Source organism: Brassica oleracea, chromosome C2 (genome assembly GCF_000695525.1).
Source record: "Brassica oleracea var. oleracea cultivar TO1000 chromosome C2, BOL, whole genome shotgun sequence".
NCBI classification, from domain to species: Eukaryota; Viridiplantae; Streptophyta; class Magnoliopsida; order Brassicales; family Brassicaceae; genus Brassica; species Brassica oleracea.
The window spans coordinates 1,861,402-1,875,168 of NC_027749.1; the positions used below are offsets into that span (position 1 = coordinate 1,861,402).

Here is a 13,767-nt window from a genome sequence, read left to right on the forward strand (position 1 = left end):
AAAAAAAAAAAAAAAAAAAACTACTCCAGGCTCAGCATTTGGTAATATGACTTGTTTGTATTTAAACCTAAGCGACAAGAGGACTCATCTAAAACCGTTACTGCAAGGGCTCTCAGAACATGAAGCAGAGCATTATATAACATGACAAAACGCTTTAAAAGACTCATCCATATAGATGGAAAAAAACTATACACAGACACAAGAGAGATTCAAGTCCTTAAAAGAAATGTTTATCTACACATTTGGAGACATTAACACAAAACAGGAAGTGGCAATTTGCCTACAGACAAGAAACATACCCTTCTCTCCCAGTAGGGCAAGAAGCAGACGAAGTCATAGACAGGAGTGATGGTCTGCACCAAAACAGCGTTGATTCCAGTGAAAAGCAAGAGTCCCGTCAAAGGCCTTGTTCTGTGTGGCATATCTCTTTCTTTATCTTATCAAAACATACTTATCAAAAGATAATCAAATTCAAAAAAAGCAAAGGCATTTACTAGTAAGCTAAACAGAGATAGTGAAGATTGATTATTAATAATAATCAACAAAATTAACATTCTTGCCGTAGAATCAAAACATCTATATCAATTTAACTGAGAACAATTCGATTAAAAATTGTGAGTATTGACTTACGACGGAGATTCTTCGAAAACTCGTCAGGCGACGAAGAGAGAGATCTCGGTGGCGACGAGTCGGAGTTCCTTTTAATTAGGTCTCTGTTTTGTTTCTTAAAACGACACCGTTTAGTTAAGTAAAAGATATAACGGTGGATAAGCGCGACACGTGGCCACTTACTCAACCAAGAAGGACCTTCCAACGTCCGATCCTCCTCGTCTTCTCTATTTTCCTTCTTCTTTTATTTCTGGAGATATTAAAAAAATAAATACAAAAAAAAAAAAACTGAAGAAATCTCGTTTCTTTCATCCGCCATTAACGACCTCTCAAAGGTATATATATCTCACACAGATACATATCTTTATGTTCTTGATTTTTATAAAAATATTAATTCAAACCTGCAAGCTTCTATTTTTCTGTGAATTTATCACCGATTGATTTATTCTCAGTAGTGCCATTGCTCAATTAGATCACTTTTCTCTAAATGGTTAGAGAGATTCCTACAGTCAAGTATGCGAAAATGATAATGGGAATGTTCTTCCTTTTCCCTTTATTTTCACCTTTCGTTACTTAGCTATACAATGAGTTAATGTGTTGCAAATGTTTTATTTATTTTTTTAACAGAAATGTTCACCATGTGTCAACCACTTCGGTCTAGAGGAAACTTGGTGATGCTGTTTAAAGGATGTAGACGGTTTGTGAGAACAACATGCCGAGTTTCAATCCCTGGTGGTTCTTTGGGAAACGAATTAAAAGCACCTCCAAGGTTTCTTAGGGATAAAAAAATAGTTCCTGATGCTGATCCTCCTCATAAGGAAGATATCCATAAGCTCTATCAGCTTTTTGAGCAAAGGTACCTTCTTTTATTGAGCATATATATATATATATGTTCTTTTAAATCTAATGGCTTTCTTCATTCTCTTGTCTAGTAAAAGACTCACCATCTTGACCGGAGCTGGGATTAGCACTGAATGTGGCATTCCTGATTACAGAAGGTTATTATTGTTCATTCATATTTGATCTATTGGTCTTGGTTTTGGTTTTGTAATGATTATTTGATGTGTTATTGTTTGGTGCAGTCCCAATGGAGCATACAGTTCTGGTTTCAAACCAATTACTCATCAGGTGATCTTAAGGCAAGATTGAAGTCAGTGCAAAAAAAAAATGGATTTGTTTACTTATTTTACTGTCTACAATTCTCTTCTCTACAGGAATTCACTAGATCAAGCAGATCTCGTAGGCGGTATTGGGCAAGGAGTTATGCTGGTTGGAGACGGTTCGCTGCAGCACAGCCAGGTCCAGCGCATACTGCTTTAGCATCTCTAGAGAGAGCTGGACGAATTGATTGTATCATAACGCAAAACGTTGACAGGTAGAACTTATCAGAGATCTCTCTTCTCTGTTGGATGCTGTTGGCTCTTAAGGTCTAAGTTTTTTAGGTTGCATCACCGTGCTGGGAGTGATCCGCTTGAGTTACACGGCACAGTATATACTGTTATGTGCTTAGACTGTGGCTTCTCTTTTCCTCGAGACTCGTTTCAGGATCAGTTAAAAGATCTCAATCCTAAGGTCAGCGTTAATATAGCATAACTCGAATCAACTGACTTAATGTACACTCAGCACAAAGTTGTTACTCTTACTGTAGTGGGCAGAGGCATTAGAAAGTATTGATCACGGAGAACCAGGATCAGAGAAGAGCTTTGGCATGAAACAAAGACCTGATGGTGATATTGAGATTGACGAGAAGTTTTGGGAAGATGGTTTTAATATACCAGTTTGCGAGAAGTGCCAAGGAATACTAAAGCCTGATGTAAGAACTGAGATAGACACAAAGCATTTAGGTTCTGTTTCTTACTATGCTTTGGTGTTTCTTCAAGGTAATCTTCTTTGGAGACAATATCCCAAAGGAGAGAGCTACTCAAGCAATGGAAGCTGCGAAACAGAGCGACGCATTTCTAGTGTTGGGTTCGTCTTTGATGACAATGTCTGCTTTTCGTCTTGTCAGGTAATGCGAGAGAACAGTCTCTTACCGTTTTTTTGAGTTTGCATCTCATTGAGAAGCATTATGTGTTTCTTTTTGCAGAGCGGCTCATGAAGCTGGTGCAATGACTGCAATTGTTAATATAGGTGTTACCAGAGCTGATGATATTGTTCCTTTGAAAATCAGTGCAAGGGTTGGTGAGGTAAGATGATAGTTTTATCTCTTATCTTCATCCTTAAAAAACTTAGCATTCTTTGATTTGATCGATGCAGATATTACCCAGAGTTCTTGATGTGGGATCACTCGGTGTCCCAGCCGTATAGAGATTTATCAATCAATTGATTGTAACATTCCAAATTTTTAATGCATACTTCAGTTTCTGCAATGTATCATCACAAGTTGTAATTTTCAACAGAAAATAAAGAGTAATCATCATTTTAAATGCATATCACTGACGTCCAAGTAACACAGGCTTGTCTGAACCAAAAGAGATAGAAAGATTCAACGATACACCGCCCGCAGCTTACAAGTTCCAGAACATGGTGTTCTGTCAAAAGGCTTTAGATGATTCAAAACAAAAACAAAAACACCGAGTCATCTTCTACTAGACTTTACTACTAATTATACAAACTTTTTAAAGCTAAGAAAGATCAGAGAGCGCCTTGTCGATATCCTCTGCGCGGTTCCGAAGAGTGTTCCACTGTAAGAAAACATTCAGTAGAGAGCAAAGACTTGTGAAAGTCATAAAAATGGGGAGATAAGTGTTAATTTACCTGATCAACGCTTAGAGAGATACCTGCAACATATAACAACCTTGTCAATGTCAACACGATTACATGTAAAAAGCGAACTAGTTTGAACTGTTTCCTAGAGACATGCTTAGGAAAGTGCAAATATTTCATTCAACCAATTTAATGTTAAACATTATAGCAGAGCAACTCAACAACTAGTACATAAGCTTATCCAATCCACAGAATCCCAGACTAGATGCAGAAACATAACAAAGCGAAACAGCAACAAAAACTGAACTAAACTAAGAGATGAGCAAACAGATTCTTGCAATGGTTGAAGTGTGAGAACAAGAGAAAGTAAACTAAAAGAGTTTACCTTTCTTGCCGGGGAGAGTTTTACCGTCCTTGACATAGAACTCACGAATGTCAATCCAAATCTTTCCGTTCCAGTTCCTCACAGAGACTCTCCTATTCTTAGATATCTGAATTCGAATCCCCAACAATCTTATTATTATAAATCCTAAATTGAGTAAAACCTACATTAAGGCAATCTAAACCGTTCAATCTCACTGTTCTTAGAGGTAGAGGGATTTAGCAGACTAACATTGCAGACGACGATGTCGTCAGACTCTTCGGAGTCCTCGGCTGGCTTTGCTACTTTCTTAGCCGGCGCGTGGGCTTCAGAATCGTCATCTGATGCTCGGACACCATCGCCTTTTCGCTTTCCTCTCCACGACATTCTCTCTAGCGAATTGACCTGTAAAAAAAGGCTCTTTTCTGACCAAAGTGAACTAGCACGCACAAATGTCCGAGAAATTAAAAAAAAACTACGGAAACTAGACAGACTTGGTCGTGAAGCAGCAGCTGTAGACGAGAAAACCTCTCTTCTTCTAAAGTTCGACTCTTGGAGAAATTTTTGTTTACAGATATACTGAAGGAAAGCGAACACCGATCACGCGCTGTTGTAGCGAGTGTGATAAAATCAGAAGTAAAATTGGAATCAGACCGTGTTATATTCGGTTTTTAACTTAAACCAAAGAAAATCACATAAACCAAACTAAACCGATACGGAAACAAGGTAGCTATCACCTATCGGCTATCGATCAAACAATCAATCTCTCTCTCGATGGCTCTCTGAGCTTCTTCATTAGTGAAATCATCATCGGCGACTTTGTCAACGCTTCTTCTAACTCACCCCAGGTAACTTTGTTTAGGCTTTTCTTTATTCCTAGAAGAGAATAAGATCCTGTTCATGATTTTGAAGAAATTAAAAGCTCCTTTCGTGATTTATCTCTGCCCGTAGCTGTACCCTCCTAGATGCATAGAAAGTGTTCGTCAAAATGCCTCAGAGATTGTTGATGTGAAATTCTATTCCTTTTAATTTCATGAGAGATCTCGTCCCTCTTTTGGGTTGCATCTTCCTCCAAATCCTAAGAAACTGGCGATCCCCAAGCGTGTATATTGCTTTTAGATCAGTAGAATCTGTTAGATTGATTTTTTTTTTTCAATTCATAAACTCAATGTAGATCCTATCATTTGAAGCACTTCACTATATGATATGAACTTTTGAGATATCACATCGAAAGTAACAATTTCAAGTGAGAATTGATCCTATAACATCAACTGTTTTATTTATTAATTCTTGCTTGTGATGAGTTTGTAATCAAGGACTCAGCTTATAGCCTAGTTCTGTATGTTCTAAGCTTCGTCTTATTGCTTTAAATAATCTTTTCTTCTTTTCCTCTGTTTTGTTTCGCTGCAGATTTTAGTCAGAAGCTGAGTTGTGTGACTTGAGATGGCATCGGCGTCAGAACAGAGCGGATTAGAAAACCAGGAGAGCCAACCACCAAACCAAGTGGCTCCTGGTTTTGTAGGAGCAATCGAAGAACAATACAAGAAACTCAGAGATCACGCCGAAGCTTATCCGTATGTTTGGGGTTCTTATACTGTTGTCTACGGTGGTCTTTTCCTTTGGACTGCTTACAGATGGAGGAAGCTGAGGAGAACCGAGGATCGAGTTCGTGGCCTCCAGACCAAACTTAGGAAACTCGTCCAAGACGAACAAGCTGCAGTAACAGCTTCTAAATCTGAGAAATCACCGGGCAAGTCTTCTTCTGTTTCTGACAAGACACCGGTGCCTTGATTAGTTATAATCAAAACCATTTTCTCTGTTGGTTTCAGTATTCAAGAGGTTAAATCTGTTTTGTTACAATGCTTTTGTTATTTACCAGCATAGGCTTTTTTATTATATAAAGACAAATTCATGTACATGAATGAAGAAAAGAAATACGCTGAAATGTTGAAACGCGAAAAAAGCGTCGTTGAACGTTTGCTGTTTTAGCAGAGGGAGGCTCAATAAGTTGAAGCGTTTTGCCTCAAATTGTTTGCGTTATGTCATGTTTATTTAAAGTTTTATTTATTATTATCGGTATATATCGTTTCTTAAAAGGTTACGTATACATATGTATGTATTCAAGAAAACGCTGAAATGTTATAAACGCTGTTGTTTTTTTTTAAGCGTTGTTGTTGTTGTTCTAACAGACGGAGTTTCTGGTGCATGGTAATAGTTATTCGCGACATGAGCATATATGTCTCACTCTGCATGGTTACAACTTACAAATAAATATGTCATGCATGGTTAAAACACAACAGTGACTCATATCTCTGTCTCTAACATAACCATTATCATGTCCAAGAAGCATGACCTTGTCCTGGTTCATATCTTTGTTATAACTACTTGTTTTTATTGGCTTGCTATTTTTAGTATTTAGTGAAAATTTTGGATGATTTTTAATGAAGTTAATTCGATCCAAGATAATATATATATTCGATCTTAAATATTTTCCCTAGAGGTAAAAATGGGTAAACCAACCACTGCAAAATCCAAGTCATCATTTTAGAAACATGAGAATCCAAAGAAGTACTAGAGACTGCTGATAATGGAGGTTTTGCGAGACAAAAGAGATGATGAAAGTAAGAACTAAAAGAAGAGTTTTAGAAAAATATATACAAGGGTGCTCATTCTCATGGTTCAATGGTCTCCTCTCAAATGAGCATTTCAGACAAGGTGAGAGCCGAATTGGCAGAAGAGGATTCTTGGTTTCAAACCTCTTTTTCACATGTCTGGTCCTTGTCCCATGGACGCAGAAAAGCTATAAGGATCCTCGTCATTACCAGCAGTGGAGAAATCAAACTGGTCTTGATTGCTCAGATAAGAGTCACTGGCATTCCCAATTTGAGGTGGTCCTCATGGAGCTGTGAGATCCTGTAGCTCCAAGTACAGCTCCGAGTTTTCAATTAGGTCGCAAGAGGGTGCCCTTTGCATGCTGTTGTGCTGCATATTGCTGAAGTCTGGTAGTTCGCTGAATATGTCTTCTCCTTCTCCTAAGCAGATTGGAGCATAGACATTGGGATCATGTCCTATCTGTAAAATGATAAACTATGAGACAAAGAAGTATGCCATTAAGACACTAACAGTTGCAAAAGTGTCTTAATAGTTTAGCTCACAATGATACCCACTAAGTTCCAATATCATGACACTAAGCAAAAGAAAAATGATGCTGAACACCTACCTCATTGTTGCTGGGCTCAGAGAAACGCAAGAACTCATCGTCGTCAACAAATAGATCCAGCATTGAATATAAGTCATCATAGTTGTTGGTGGGAGCTTCAAGGGTCGGTGGTGCCAGAGAGGCGGTGCTGTTGGAATCAAGAAGTGGTGCAGCAGACATAGGAGTGTTAGCCGCACCATTCAGCTGCGGAAGATCGCTAGTAGCTGGTACGAACTCAGAGACGCACGATTCAGATACCATCCCACCAAAACAATCCTTAGTAGGATCACGCGAGGACGATGCCGCAACAAGACTGGTTTCTCCGTGAAGGATTGTCGGACCGTTGGTAGCAGGAACATCCTCATCGCTCCAGTCCTCATCCTTAAACGGAGCTCCGTACTGAGCTCCATTTCTAGGTCCCGGTCCATCTTTCTTGAACAGAACACACAGCACATAAGTATCCTGCAGCTCAAAAACATAAGAAATCAACAAAGACAGAGTGATGTAAGCTTACAAATAGCTGCACAAAGGTGTGAGTATACTACCTGAGGAACATTCTTCTGTGTGAGCACCTTGTCTTCAAGCCTGTACTCATGCATAACCCAATCAGTCCGCTTCCCACGAGGCGACTTGCCAAAATGATAAACCAGAGTCTTAATCTTCCCCGCAACTTCACCATTACACAAAACCTCTCTCTCCTTCCCTGTGGTCTTCCAGTAACCACAGGCAGTCGCACGGTTCGCCCTAACACCAGTCGAATATTTCTTCTCCCTAGGGCAGAAGAAGTGCCACTTCAGATCCCCACTCTTTATAAAGGACTTATCAGGTAAATCAGAAGGTTCGAACTTGTAGATGTCGACCTCAGCAATAGCATCAACGAGGAGCTTTTTCCCCAACACTTTCCTCTTCAAGTAATACCTCACGAGCTCGACATCAGTGGGGTGAAACCGGAACCCAGGAGACAGCTGAGTTTTCCCCATTGGGAGAGAGATCCAAAATCCAAAAGGGGAAAACTTTCACTACTTGGGAACTGTTTCTTCAAGTTTAGTAGTAAACGAGAATACTTTGTAATCAAATCAAAAAAGAAAATTGCAGAGAAGCTTTAGAAGAAAAGAGAGGTGAGAGAGAGAGAAGAAGGGGCTAAGTCCAGTGCCTGAACAAGATGATCTGAAAGCACCACAACCTCCCCCTGCTCATATAACCACAGTCGCACCAGAGAAAAGATGGGTTCTTCTTGCACAGATCAACAGACATCTGGTGTGCACAACTGAAACGCCTGTTGTTTAAGACATTGACAGACGAAAAGACTTCAACTTTACAACCAAATCATCAAACCCAGAAAGAGAGTAAAACCCTAATTTAAGAAATCGATAAACCTAATTTCAGGAGCTAAAAGGGGGAAAACGAAATTCGACGACTACACAGGGAAGAACATCGCAATCAAAATCGAGAATCATGGCGGAATTAGAATCAGAGACAATTGAATGATTCCGTACCCGGAGAGAGGGGAATGCTTTGACGGTGGAGAAGACGATCGGCGCAAGGGGGAAGCGAGTGAGAGAGTCAAAGAGAGTGGCGTGAAAGGAAAGCCATAAGTGAAGAGAGGTTTTATTCAATGGTCTTATTAGGGTTTATATATGACGGAGCTTGTTTACTAAAATGACTGGTGGGCCCATTTATCAATCAGGCCTACATGCATACAAGGCCGTGAATTGTTTTCCTATGGGACAGCTTGCTTTTTTTTTTTTTTGTCACGGGCGGTCTCCGGAATCCCAGAGGACTCGAACCCAGGTGCCTTGGGATCCAGTTCACTCTAGTGTTACCACTAGGCTATTCTGTCCCGGCAAACTTTTTTTACTTTAAAGTTCACTTTTCTGAGTTAATAATTTTCTCATAGAAAATTTAACCTAGTTGAAAGTTATATAAATTCATTTTTTTATTTATATAAAATATTTTATATTCTTTAAAGAGAAAAAGACAAAAATAGCACTAAATCAAGTTCATGTTCCCAAACTAGCACTCAAGGTCAAAAGTCACAAAAATAGCACTTAATGTTTTATCAAAAGTCACAAACTCAGGGTTTAGAGTTAAAGGGTGGGGTTTAGGATTTAGGGTTTAGGGTTTAGGGTTTAGAGTTTAGGGTTTAGGGTTTAGAGTTGAGAAATGAGGTTTTGGGGATAAGATTTCAAATTTGGAAAAATAAAAAAATTAAAATTTTCAAAGGATAAACTTAGAAATGTGCTATTTTGGTCATTTTAGTTTTTGAGTGCTATTTTTGTGATATAAACTTAGAAAGTTGCTATTTTGGAGATTTGCCCTTCTTTAAATGTACTTTATAATAAAAAAAATTACAATTTATATTTGTTTGTCCCTTTTGAACCCTAAATAATAGTGAAAAACAAAAGTACTTAATGTCATTTTTCAAATGTTTTGAATATATGTACTATGTTATAGGGTAGCTTTAGTTTTCCACAAATAACATTTGTGGTAGACATGTTCAAATATGATTTTATCTGTTCAAAACAATATGAATATTTATAATGTATTTATATAATTCTAAAGTTCCTAAACAAGAAAGGACAAACTAAGAATGAAATCTGTAACAGACTAAGAAGTTTTATAGCATAATATCGTAGTTGGATAATTAATATGCATTGAATATAATTAACTTGTTATCTTTGAACAATTGAACTATTGATTAATATGCATTGAATATATTCAATTATTATCTTTGAATTTTTTACCGAACAGAACCAAAACCAGTTTTTTTTTTACCCAAAAAGAGCCAATAGTTTATACCAACTTGTGAATTATTCTATTACGCATGCATGTTAAAAATTAAACCGGATTATAAGGGTCATCCTCTCCTTCCTTTCTAGATTACAAACGAACTCTTGATTTGCCTCATATTCTCGCTTGAGTTTTCGTTATGATTCAGTGTGTTATTGTGATCCAATGTAACAGAATCCATAAATAATAACCACTCAATTCAAATAATAAAACTGAAGAATGTGTGACAGAGCACTTGGTAATGTCATAACTAAAAATATAAGCGGTCTCAACAAGAGAACTCCATAGTTACTCACAAGATAAAAGCAAACTCTTAACTAAAAATGATAGGGGTGTTAGATACGAGCGAACATTATGACCAATGCGCCGCTGATTGCGAGTGACAAGACAGAGATTGAAGATCCATGGTTACTATGAGAAGGGCTTGGAGCTGGAGCTGAGTTCGAACTCGGTCCCGATCCATTTAGTGGTCTAGCAGCAGGAACTGGAGCTGTTACAAAAAAAATAGATAGTAGAAGATAGTCAAAACACATATCACATCTACATGCTTTGCAGAGAACATAAGACTAATTTATATGACCCAAAGTCAAACATAAACGAAATGGAGTTTTCAACAATGCTATATTCATATGTAGTTACATAATTCAGTGCACAATAAACTAGAGATCAGGTATGCCAAGCTTTGCTACTATAATATATGTCGTTTTGGTCACATATTGCGAGTAAACAATAATATTATCTCTACAGAACACTGAACTTAATTGGCACCAGAGACACATCATATTGAAAGTGTGATCAGATCGTCATTTCAATCAAATATGCTAGTTTCGCTATTATTAATATATAACAACAGACACCATAAACAATCGAATAATCACACTAGCATTTAAGTCAATCGAAGCGTGATGATTCGATTGTTTCTGGTTCGGTTCATTCGGTGTCAAAAATTATATGTTTTTTTAACAAAAAAAAATACTAAAGATTTTGGTTATAAGTTGGCTTGTAATAGGTTACTAAATAATGAAATGTATTTTTTTCAAAACACCATTTTTATCATAATGGCTATAGACTTTACAATTCCCCTACTTTATTGTTATAACGCCAAACAAAACATGCTTCAAGCAAGAATTCTAAAGATCCAAACCATAAAAAATCAGAAAAATAAATAACAAGGGTAAAAAATAAGAAATTTGATTATTAATCCAAAAGTAAATATTTTCAGATGGCTTGCAAAATAAAATAAAAAAGACCAAAGAAACTATAAAGATTGATTTACAATGAAATCAACAGAGAGAAAGAAGAGAATATATACCTGGCGCACTAGCAGGGGGTTTAGCAAACACTGCAACACAACAACAATAACAACAACAAAAACAAAGATCTCTGTTAGAGCACAAGATCTAACCAAAAATATTATATACAAAAACAACAACAAAAGATCACTGTTAGAGGAGAGCAAGAGATCTAACCTAATTTATATACAACAACAACAACAACAAAAAATCTTCGAAGAGGAGAGCCAAAGATCTAACATAATATTATATATATACAAGAACAGCTACAAAAGATCTTCTGAGATGATGAAGAAAAATCTTACATGCACAAGCAGGCATGGGAGGAGCTTTGACTTGGCAAGCATCGGGAAGAGTACCGGCTTTAGTGAGGTTCAGATTGATTCCCGCGGCGGCACTGCTCTTCAACCCTTCGCACAGACATTCAGCTTTCGTGTCGAGCACGGTTTTGAGAACAGAGCAACACGCGGTCTCGGGCTTCTCCACTTGACTCCCGATCGTCACGAAAGGCAAACACTTCGTCAAGGTCATTATCACGGCGGAGCATTCGACGGACTGCGCAGTGTTTCCGCTAACAGACGGAGAGGAAACAGAGAGGAAGAGGAGGAGAAGGGGAAGCGCGGCGGAGAAGAGGGCCATTGTTTGATTCTCTGTTGTTGTTTGTTTAACTCGTCTGATCACTTTGAGAGAAATGTGAAAGAAAATGAGAAGAAGGGTGGTGTTATTTATATAGGTCTGATCTTAGGTCATGTTAAAACGGCGTAGTTTTTGTGTACGCGTTTATGTGATTATGGGAATCTCAATGAAATAACTTGACCATTTTAATTTGATTTGATCCTTTAAGTTAATCAACATTTGTCATTAAAGAGTTTTATTTTGAATAATTGATTTATTACCTAAAATTGCTTTATTGGAAGAATATTGAAGTAGAAACAAAGAGACCGTCCAAGTAAATCTTCTTCACACGGTTTCCTTAAATTGTAGGATTTCGTTTTCAAACTTTTTTGCTATCATGCCATATTCGTCGTGTATTGGTGTCAGTGTTTGCTGTATTCTCATCTTTTCATTTGTAACGATCTTGGGTTTGCGTGTATAAGTATTAATGCTTGAATATAGTAAACAACTTTTAAAAAATATACTCCCTCCATATCACTTTAATCACTTTAAGTAGTGGTATTTTAAGAGAAATTTTTTGTTTCATTTTAAATGACGTTTAAGTTTCCATGTAAAAAGTAAATGCAATTTTATGTTTTTGACTATTTGTATTATGCACTATGATTTTCTATTGGTTAAATTATATGTATTTATTGAGAAAAATTAAATAAAAATTTGTAATTTCTTAATCGGTGTGCAAAAACCTTAAAATCCACTTATTTTGATACAAAGAGAGTATACATTTAGCTGTAAATTTAGGCAAAACAACTAAAGTATCTCAAGAATATCATCATTTATGTTTTATTCTATTTAGTAATTAGCATAAATACAACAAATCCTAAATAAAAAAATCTAAGAATTAATTTAAGTTTGAGCTCTTTTAGGTTTAGATAACCAAAATTTTCAGATACAATCACTTAATACCAAAAGGTAACAATAAACATATAAAATGTGAATTGTGGTTTCAAAACGAAAGTGTTTAAAAAAACATATAAAATGTGAAAAGCAAACCTAAATCCTTTAGTCATTTGTAACGTACATTTATATTCATTGAGCAAACAATCTGGAAATGATTAGATTACATTAAGATCCATCCTTTCACCCACGTTACTAATCTGATCAGTGATCACCACCTACCATAATAACTGTTGAACTAGACCCTAATCTGCGCGCCAGCGCGAGTTTGAATTTTCGGTTTTTGGTTATTTATTTAACTAAATAATGTATTTGTAATATTTGATGTATTATATTCACCAAGTAAATAATTTTTTGGCATTTTAAACCATCTATTTACGATGAATATTCGATATCATATAAAAAATTGAACAAATAGACGTAATTAGAGAACTGTATACGATATATAAAAACAATGGTTATTAATGTAAAATATGAAGAAATATTATATTATGACTTAGTATGGGATAAAAGATTATAAATTAGTTATACATGTTTAAATAAAATAAAATGATTTTTAAACTTCTATGAAAAATTTAACATATAAAAAAGGGCGATAAATTAGTCATCAAATTGTAAATAATTTCATAATTTTATTAATAATAAATTATTTATAGTCTTTGTTTTTCGTCAAGATAATTATTAAATGTCCATAACATTAATATGTTAAAAGGCCATATTATGAAAATCCATGTTGTAAGTGTTTTTTTCGGGAAGTGTAAATAGATCAATTGGTTGGAATCAAATCTATTCTTATAATTAGTTTAATTATGGTTACAGTTTCTATATTTAATAGGTACATTAAAGATATGACATTGAAAATATTATGTTTTGATTAATAGAAGATATTGGATTTTGAGTTTGTATTTATTGATTTGGTTTTTTTATAAAGCTTAGAAAATCAATGGGATGATTGGTTGGTTGATACATCATATAAAGAAAACGAAAACTATAGGTGGTTTGAATATTGTACATCGATCGATGCATGATGTAAGTTGACTATATAAAACTTGAACATGATCATTTCAAACTAAAGTATATGTAGGTTATATGCATTTGTTATATTGTAGTTAATATATTTTAAATATTACATAAGTCAAGTGATTCACGTTTTCGTCAAAATAAAATTCAAGTTCATTATTGGGCTGTACTCGTACGTAATAAGCTACATTAAATTTGATGTATTTTTAGGTTCATTTAAT

The 13,767-nt window shown here is 36.0% G+C and overlaps 6 protein-coding genes across 10 annotated transcripts in view; 2 read left to right on the top strand and 4 right to left on the bottom strand.

Annotated features, from left to right (window-relative positions):
- LOC106325603 overlaps positions 1-711 on the bottom strand; it is a 1,168-nt gene extending 457 nt beyond the window's left edge. Inside the window, exons 1-2 of one of the 3 annotated variants that reach the window (XM_013763648.1) lie at positions 631-711; positions 300-436 (exon numbers count right to left, since the gene is read on the bottom strand). In XM_013763648.1, coding sequence (XP_013619102.1) covers positions 300-422 — 123 coding nt within the window. In that variant the 5' untranslated portion in view covers positions 423-436; positions 631-711. Of the gene's footprint in view, positions 1-299; positions 451-630 lie in introns of all 3 variants that reach the window. The other 2 variants (XM_013763649.1, XM_013763650.1) reach the window with 2 other exon arrangements.
- Positions 712-848: 137 nt separating this feature from the next.
- On the top strand, positions 849-3,048 carry LOC106322765 (NAD-dependent protein deacylase SRT2). Its single transcript, XM_013760891.1, has 10 exons — positions 849-944; positions 1,237-1,465; positions 1,542-1,607; positions 1,692-1,737; positions 1,824-1,984; positions 2,052-2,181; positions 2,258-2,422; positions 2,490-2,617; positions 2,696-2,795; positions 2,866-3,048. The coding sequence occupies exons 2-10, from the start codon at positions 1,239-1,241 to the stop codon at positions 2,914-2,916; spliced, it is 1,074 nt and encodes a 357-aa protein (XP_013616345.1). The 5' UTR covers positions 849-944; positions 1,237-1,238; the 3' UTR covers positions 2,917-3,048.
- On the bottom strand, positions 3,013-4,255 carry LOC106322766 (RNA polymerase II transcriptional coactivator KIWI-like). Of its 2 annotated transcripts, none has more exons than XM_013760892.1 (5): positions 4,171-4,255; positions 3,929-4,081; positions 3,701-3,806; positions 3,367-3,389; positions 3,013-3,293 (listed from the first exon to the last, which is right to left on the bottom strand). In XM_013760892.1, exons 2-5 carry the CDS (start codon positions 4,061-4,063, stop codon positions 3,234-3,236), a joined length of 324 nt encoding a protein of 107 aa, XP_013616346.1. In that variant the 5' UTR covers positions 4,064-4,081; positions 4,171-4,255; the 3' UTR covers positions 3,013-3,233. The 2 variants fall into 2 exon arrangements, with proteins under 2 accessions (XP_013616346.1, XP_013616347.1); XM_013760893.1 differs by having other exon boundaries at positions 3,929-4,096.
- A 164-nt stretch (positions 4,256-4,419) lies between these two features.
- Positions 4,420-5,716, top strand: LOC106325442. Its single transcript, XM_013763488.1, has 2 exons — positions 4,420-4,524; positions 5,087-5,716. The coding sequence occupies exon 2, from the start codon at positions 5,120-5,122 to the stop codon at positions 5,465-5,467; it is 348 nt and encodes a 115-aa protein (XP_013618942.1). The 5' UTR covers positions 4,420-4,524; positions 5,087-5,119; the 3' UTR covers positions 5,468-5,716.
- A 467-nt stretch (positions 5,717-6,183) lies between these two features.
- LOC106322442 (NAC domain-containing protein 82-like) lies at positions 6,184-8,473 on the bottom strand. Of its 2 annotated transcripts, none has more exons than XM_013760457.1 (4): positions 8,372-8,473; positions 7,421-8,151; positions 6,897-7,337; positions 6,184-6,748 (listed from the first exon to the last, which is right to left on the bottom strand). In XM_013760457.1, the coding sequence occupies exons 2-4, from the start codon at positions 7,853-7,855 to the stop codon at positions 6,572-6,574; spliced, it is 1,053 nt and encodes a 350-aa protein (XP_013615911.1). In that variant the 5' UTR covers positions 7,856-8,151; positions 8,372-8,473; the 3' UTR covers positions 6,184-6,571. The 2 variants fall into 2 exon arrangements, with proteins under 2 accessions (XP_013615911.1, XP_013615910.1); XM_013760456.1 differs by having other exon boundaries at positions 6,184-6,744; positions 6,893-7,337.
- Positions 8,474-9,900: 1,427 nt separating this feature from the next.
- Positions 9,901-11,658, bottom strand: LOC106325662 (non-specific lipid-transfer protein-like protein At5g64080). Its single transcript, XM_013763725.1, has 3 exons — positions 11,263-11,658; positions 10,978-11,007; positions 9,901-10,155 (listed from the first exon to the last, which is right to left on the bottom strand). Exons 1-3 carry the CDS (start codon positions 11,594-11,596, stop codon positions 10,001-10,003), a joined length of 519 nt encoding a protein of 172 aa, XP_013619179.1. The 5' UTR covers positions 11,597-11,658; the 3' UTR covers positions 9,901-10,000.
- Between the last annotated feature and the right edge of the window lie 2,109 nt (positions 11,659-13,767).

Bases quoted from the DNA above. Each gene is read 5' to 3' on its own strand.
- LOC106322765 (XM_013760891.1), top strand. From the start codon at position 1,239: ATGTTCACCATGTGTCAACCACTTCGGTCTAGAGGAAACTTGGTGATG. The intron at 1,738-1,823 runs GTGATCTTAAGG...TCTTCTCTACAG, and splicing joins TCAAACCAATTACTCATCAG to GAATTCACTAGATCAAGCAG. The intron at 2,182-2,257 runs GTCAGCGTTAAT...CTCTTACTGTAG, and splicing joins TAAAAGATCTCAATCCTAAG to TGGGCAGAGGCATTAGAAAG.
- LOC106322766 (XM_013760892.1), bottom strand. From the start codon at position 4,063: ATGTCGTGGAGAGGAAAGCGAAAAGGCGATGGTGTCCGAGCATCAGAT. The intron at 3,807-3,928 runs GTTAGTCTGCTA...ATTCGAATTCAG, and splicing joins ACGACATCGTCGTCTGCAAT to ATATCTAAGAATAGGAGAGT. The intron at 3,294-3,366 runs GTAAATTAACAC...GTTTTCTTACAG, and splicing joins TCTCTCTAAGCGTTGATCAG to TGGAACACTCTTCGGAACCG.
- LOC106325442 (XM_013763488.1), top strand. From the start codon at position 5,120: ATGGCATCGGCGTCAGAACAGAGCGGATTAGAAAACCAGGAGAGCCAA.
- LOC106322442 (XM_013760457.1), bottom strand. From the start codon at position 7,855: ATGGGGAAAACTCAGCTGTCTCCTGGGTTCCGGTTTCACCCCACTGAT. The intron at 7,338-7,420 runs GTAGTATACTCA...TTTGAGCTGCAG, and splicing joins CACAGAAGAATGTTCCTCAG to GATACTTATGTGCTGTGTGT. The intron at 6,749-6,896 runs GTAGGTGTTCAG...ATCATTTTACAG, and splicing joins CTGAGCCCAGCAACAATGAG to ATAGGACATGATCCCAATGT.
- LOC106325662 (XM_013763725.1), bottom strand. From the start codon at position 11,596: ATGGCCCTCTTCTCCGCCGCGCTTCCCCTTCTCCTCCTCTTCCTCTCT. The intron at 11,008-11,262 runs GTAAGATTTTTC...GTTGTGTTGCAG, and splicing joins TCCCATGCCTGCTTGTGCAT to TGTTTGCTAAACCCCCTGCT. The intron at 10,156-10,977 runs GTATATATTCTC...TTTTTGTAACAG, and splicing joins ACCCCCTGCTAGTGCGCCAG to CTCCAGTTCCTGCTGCTAGA.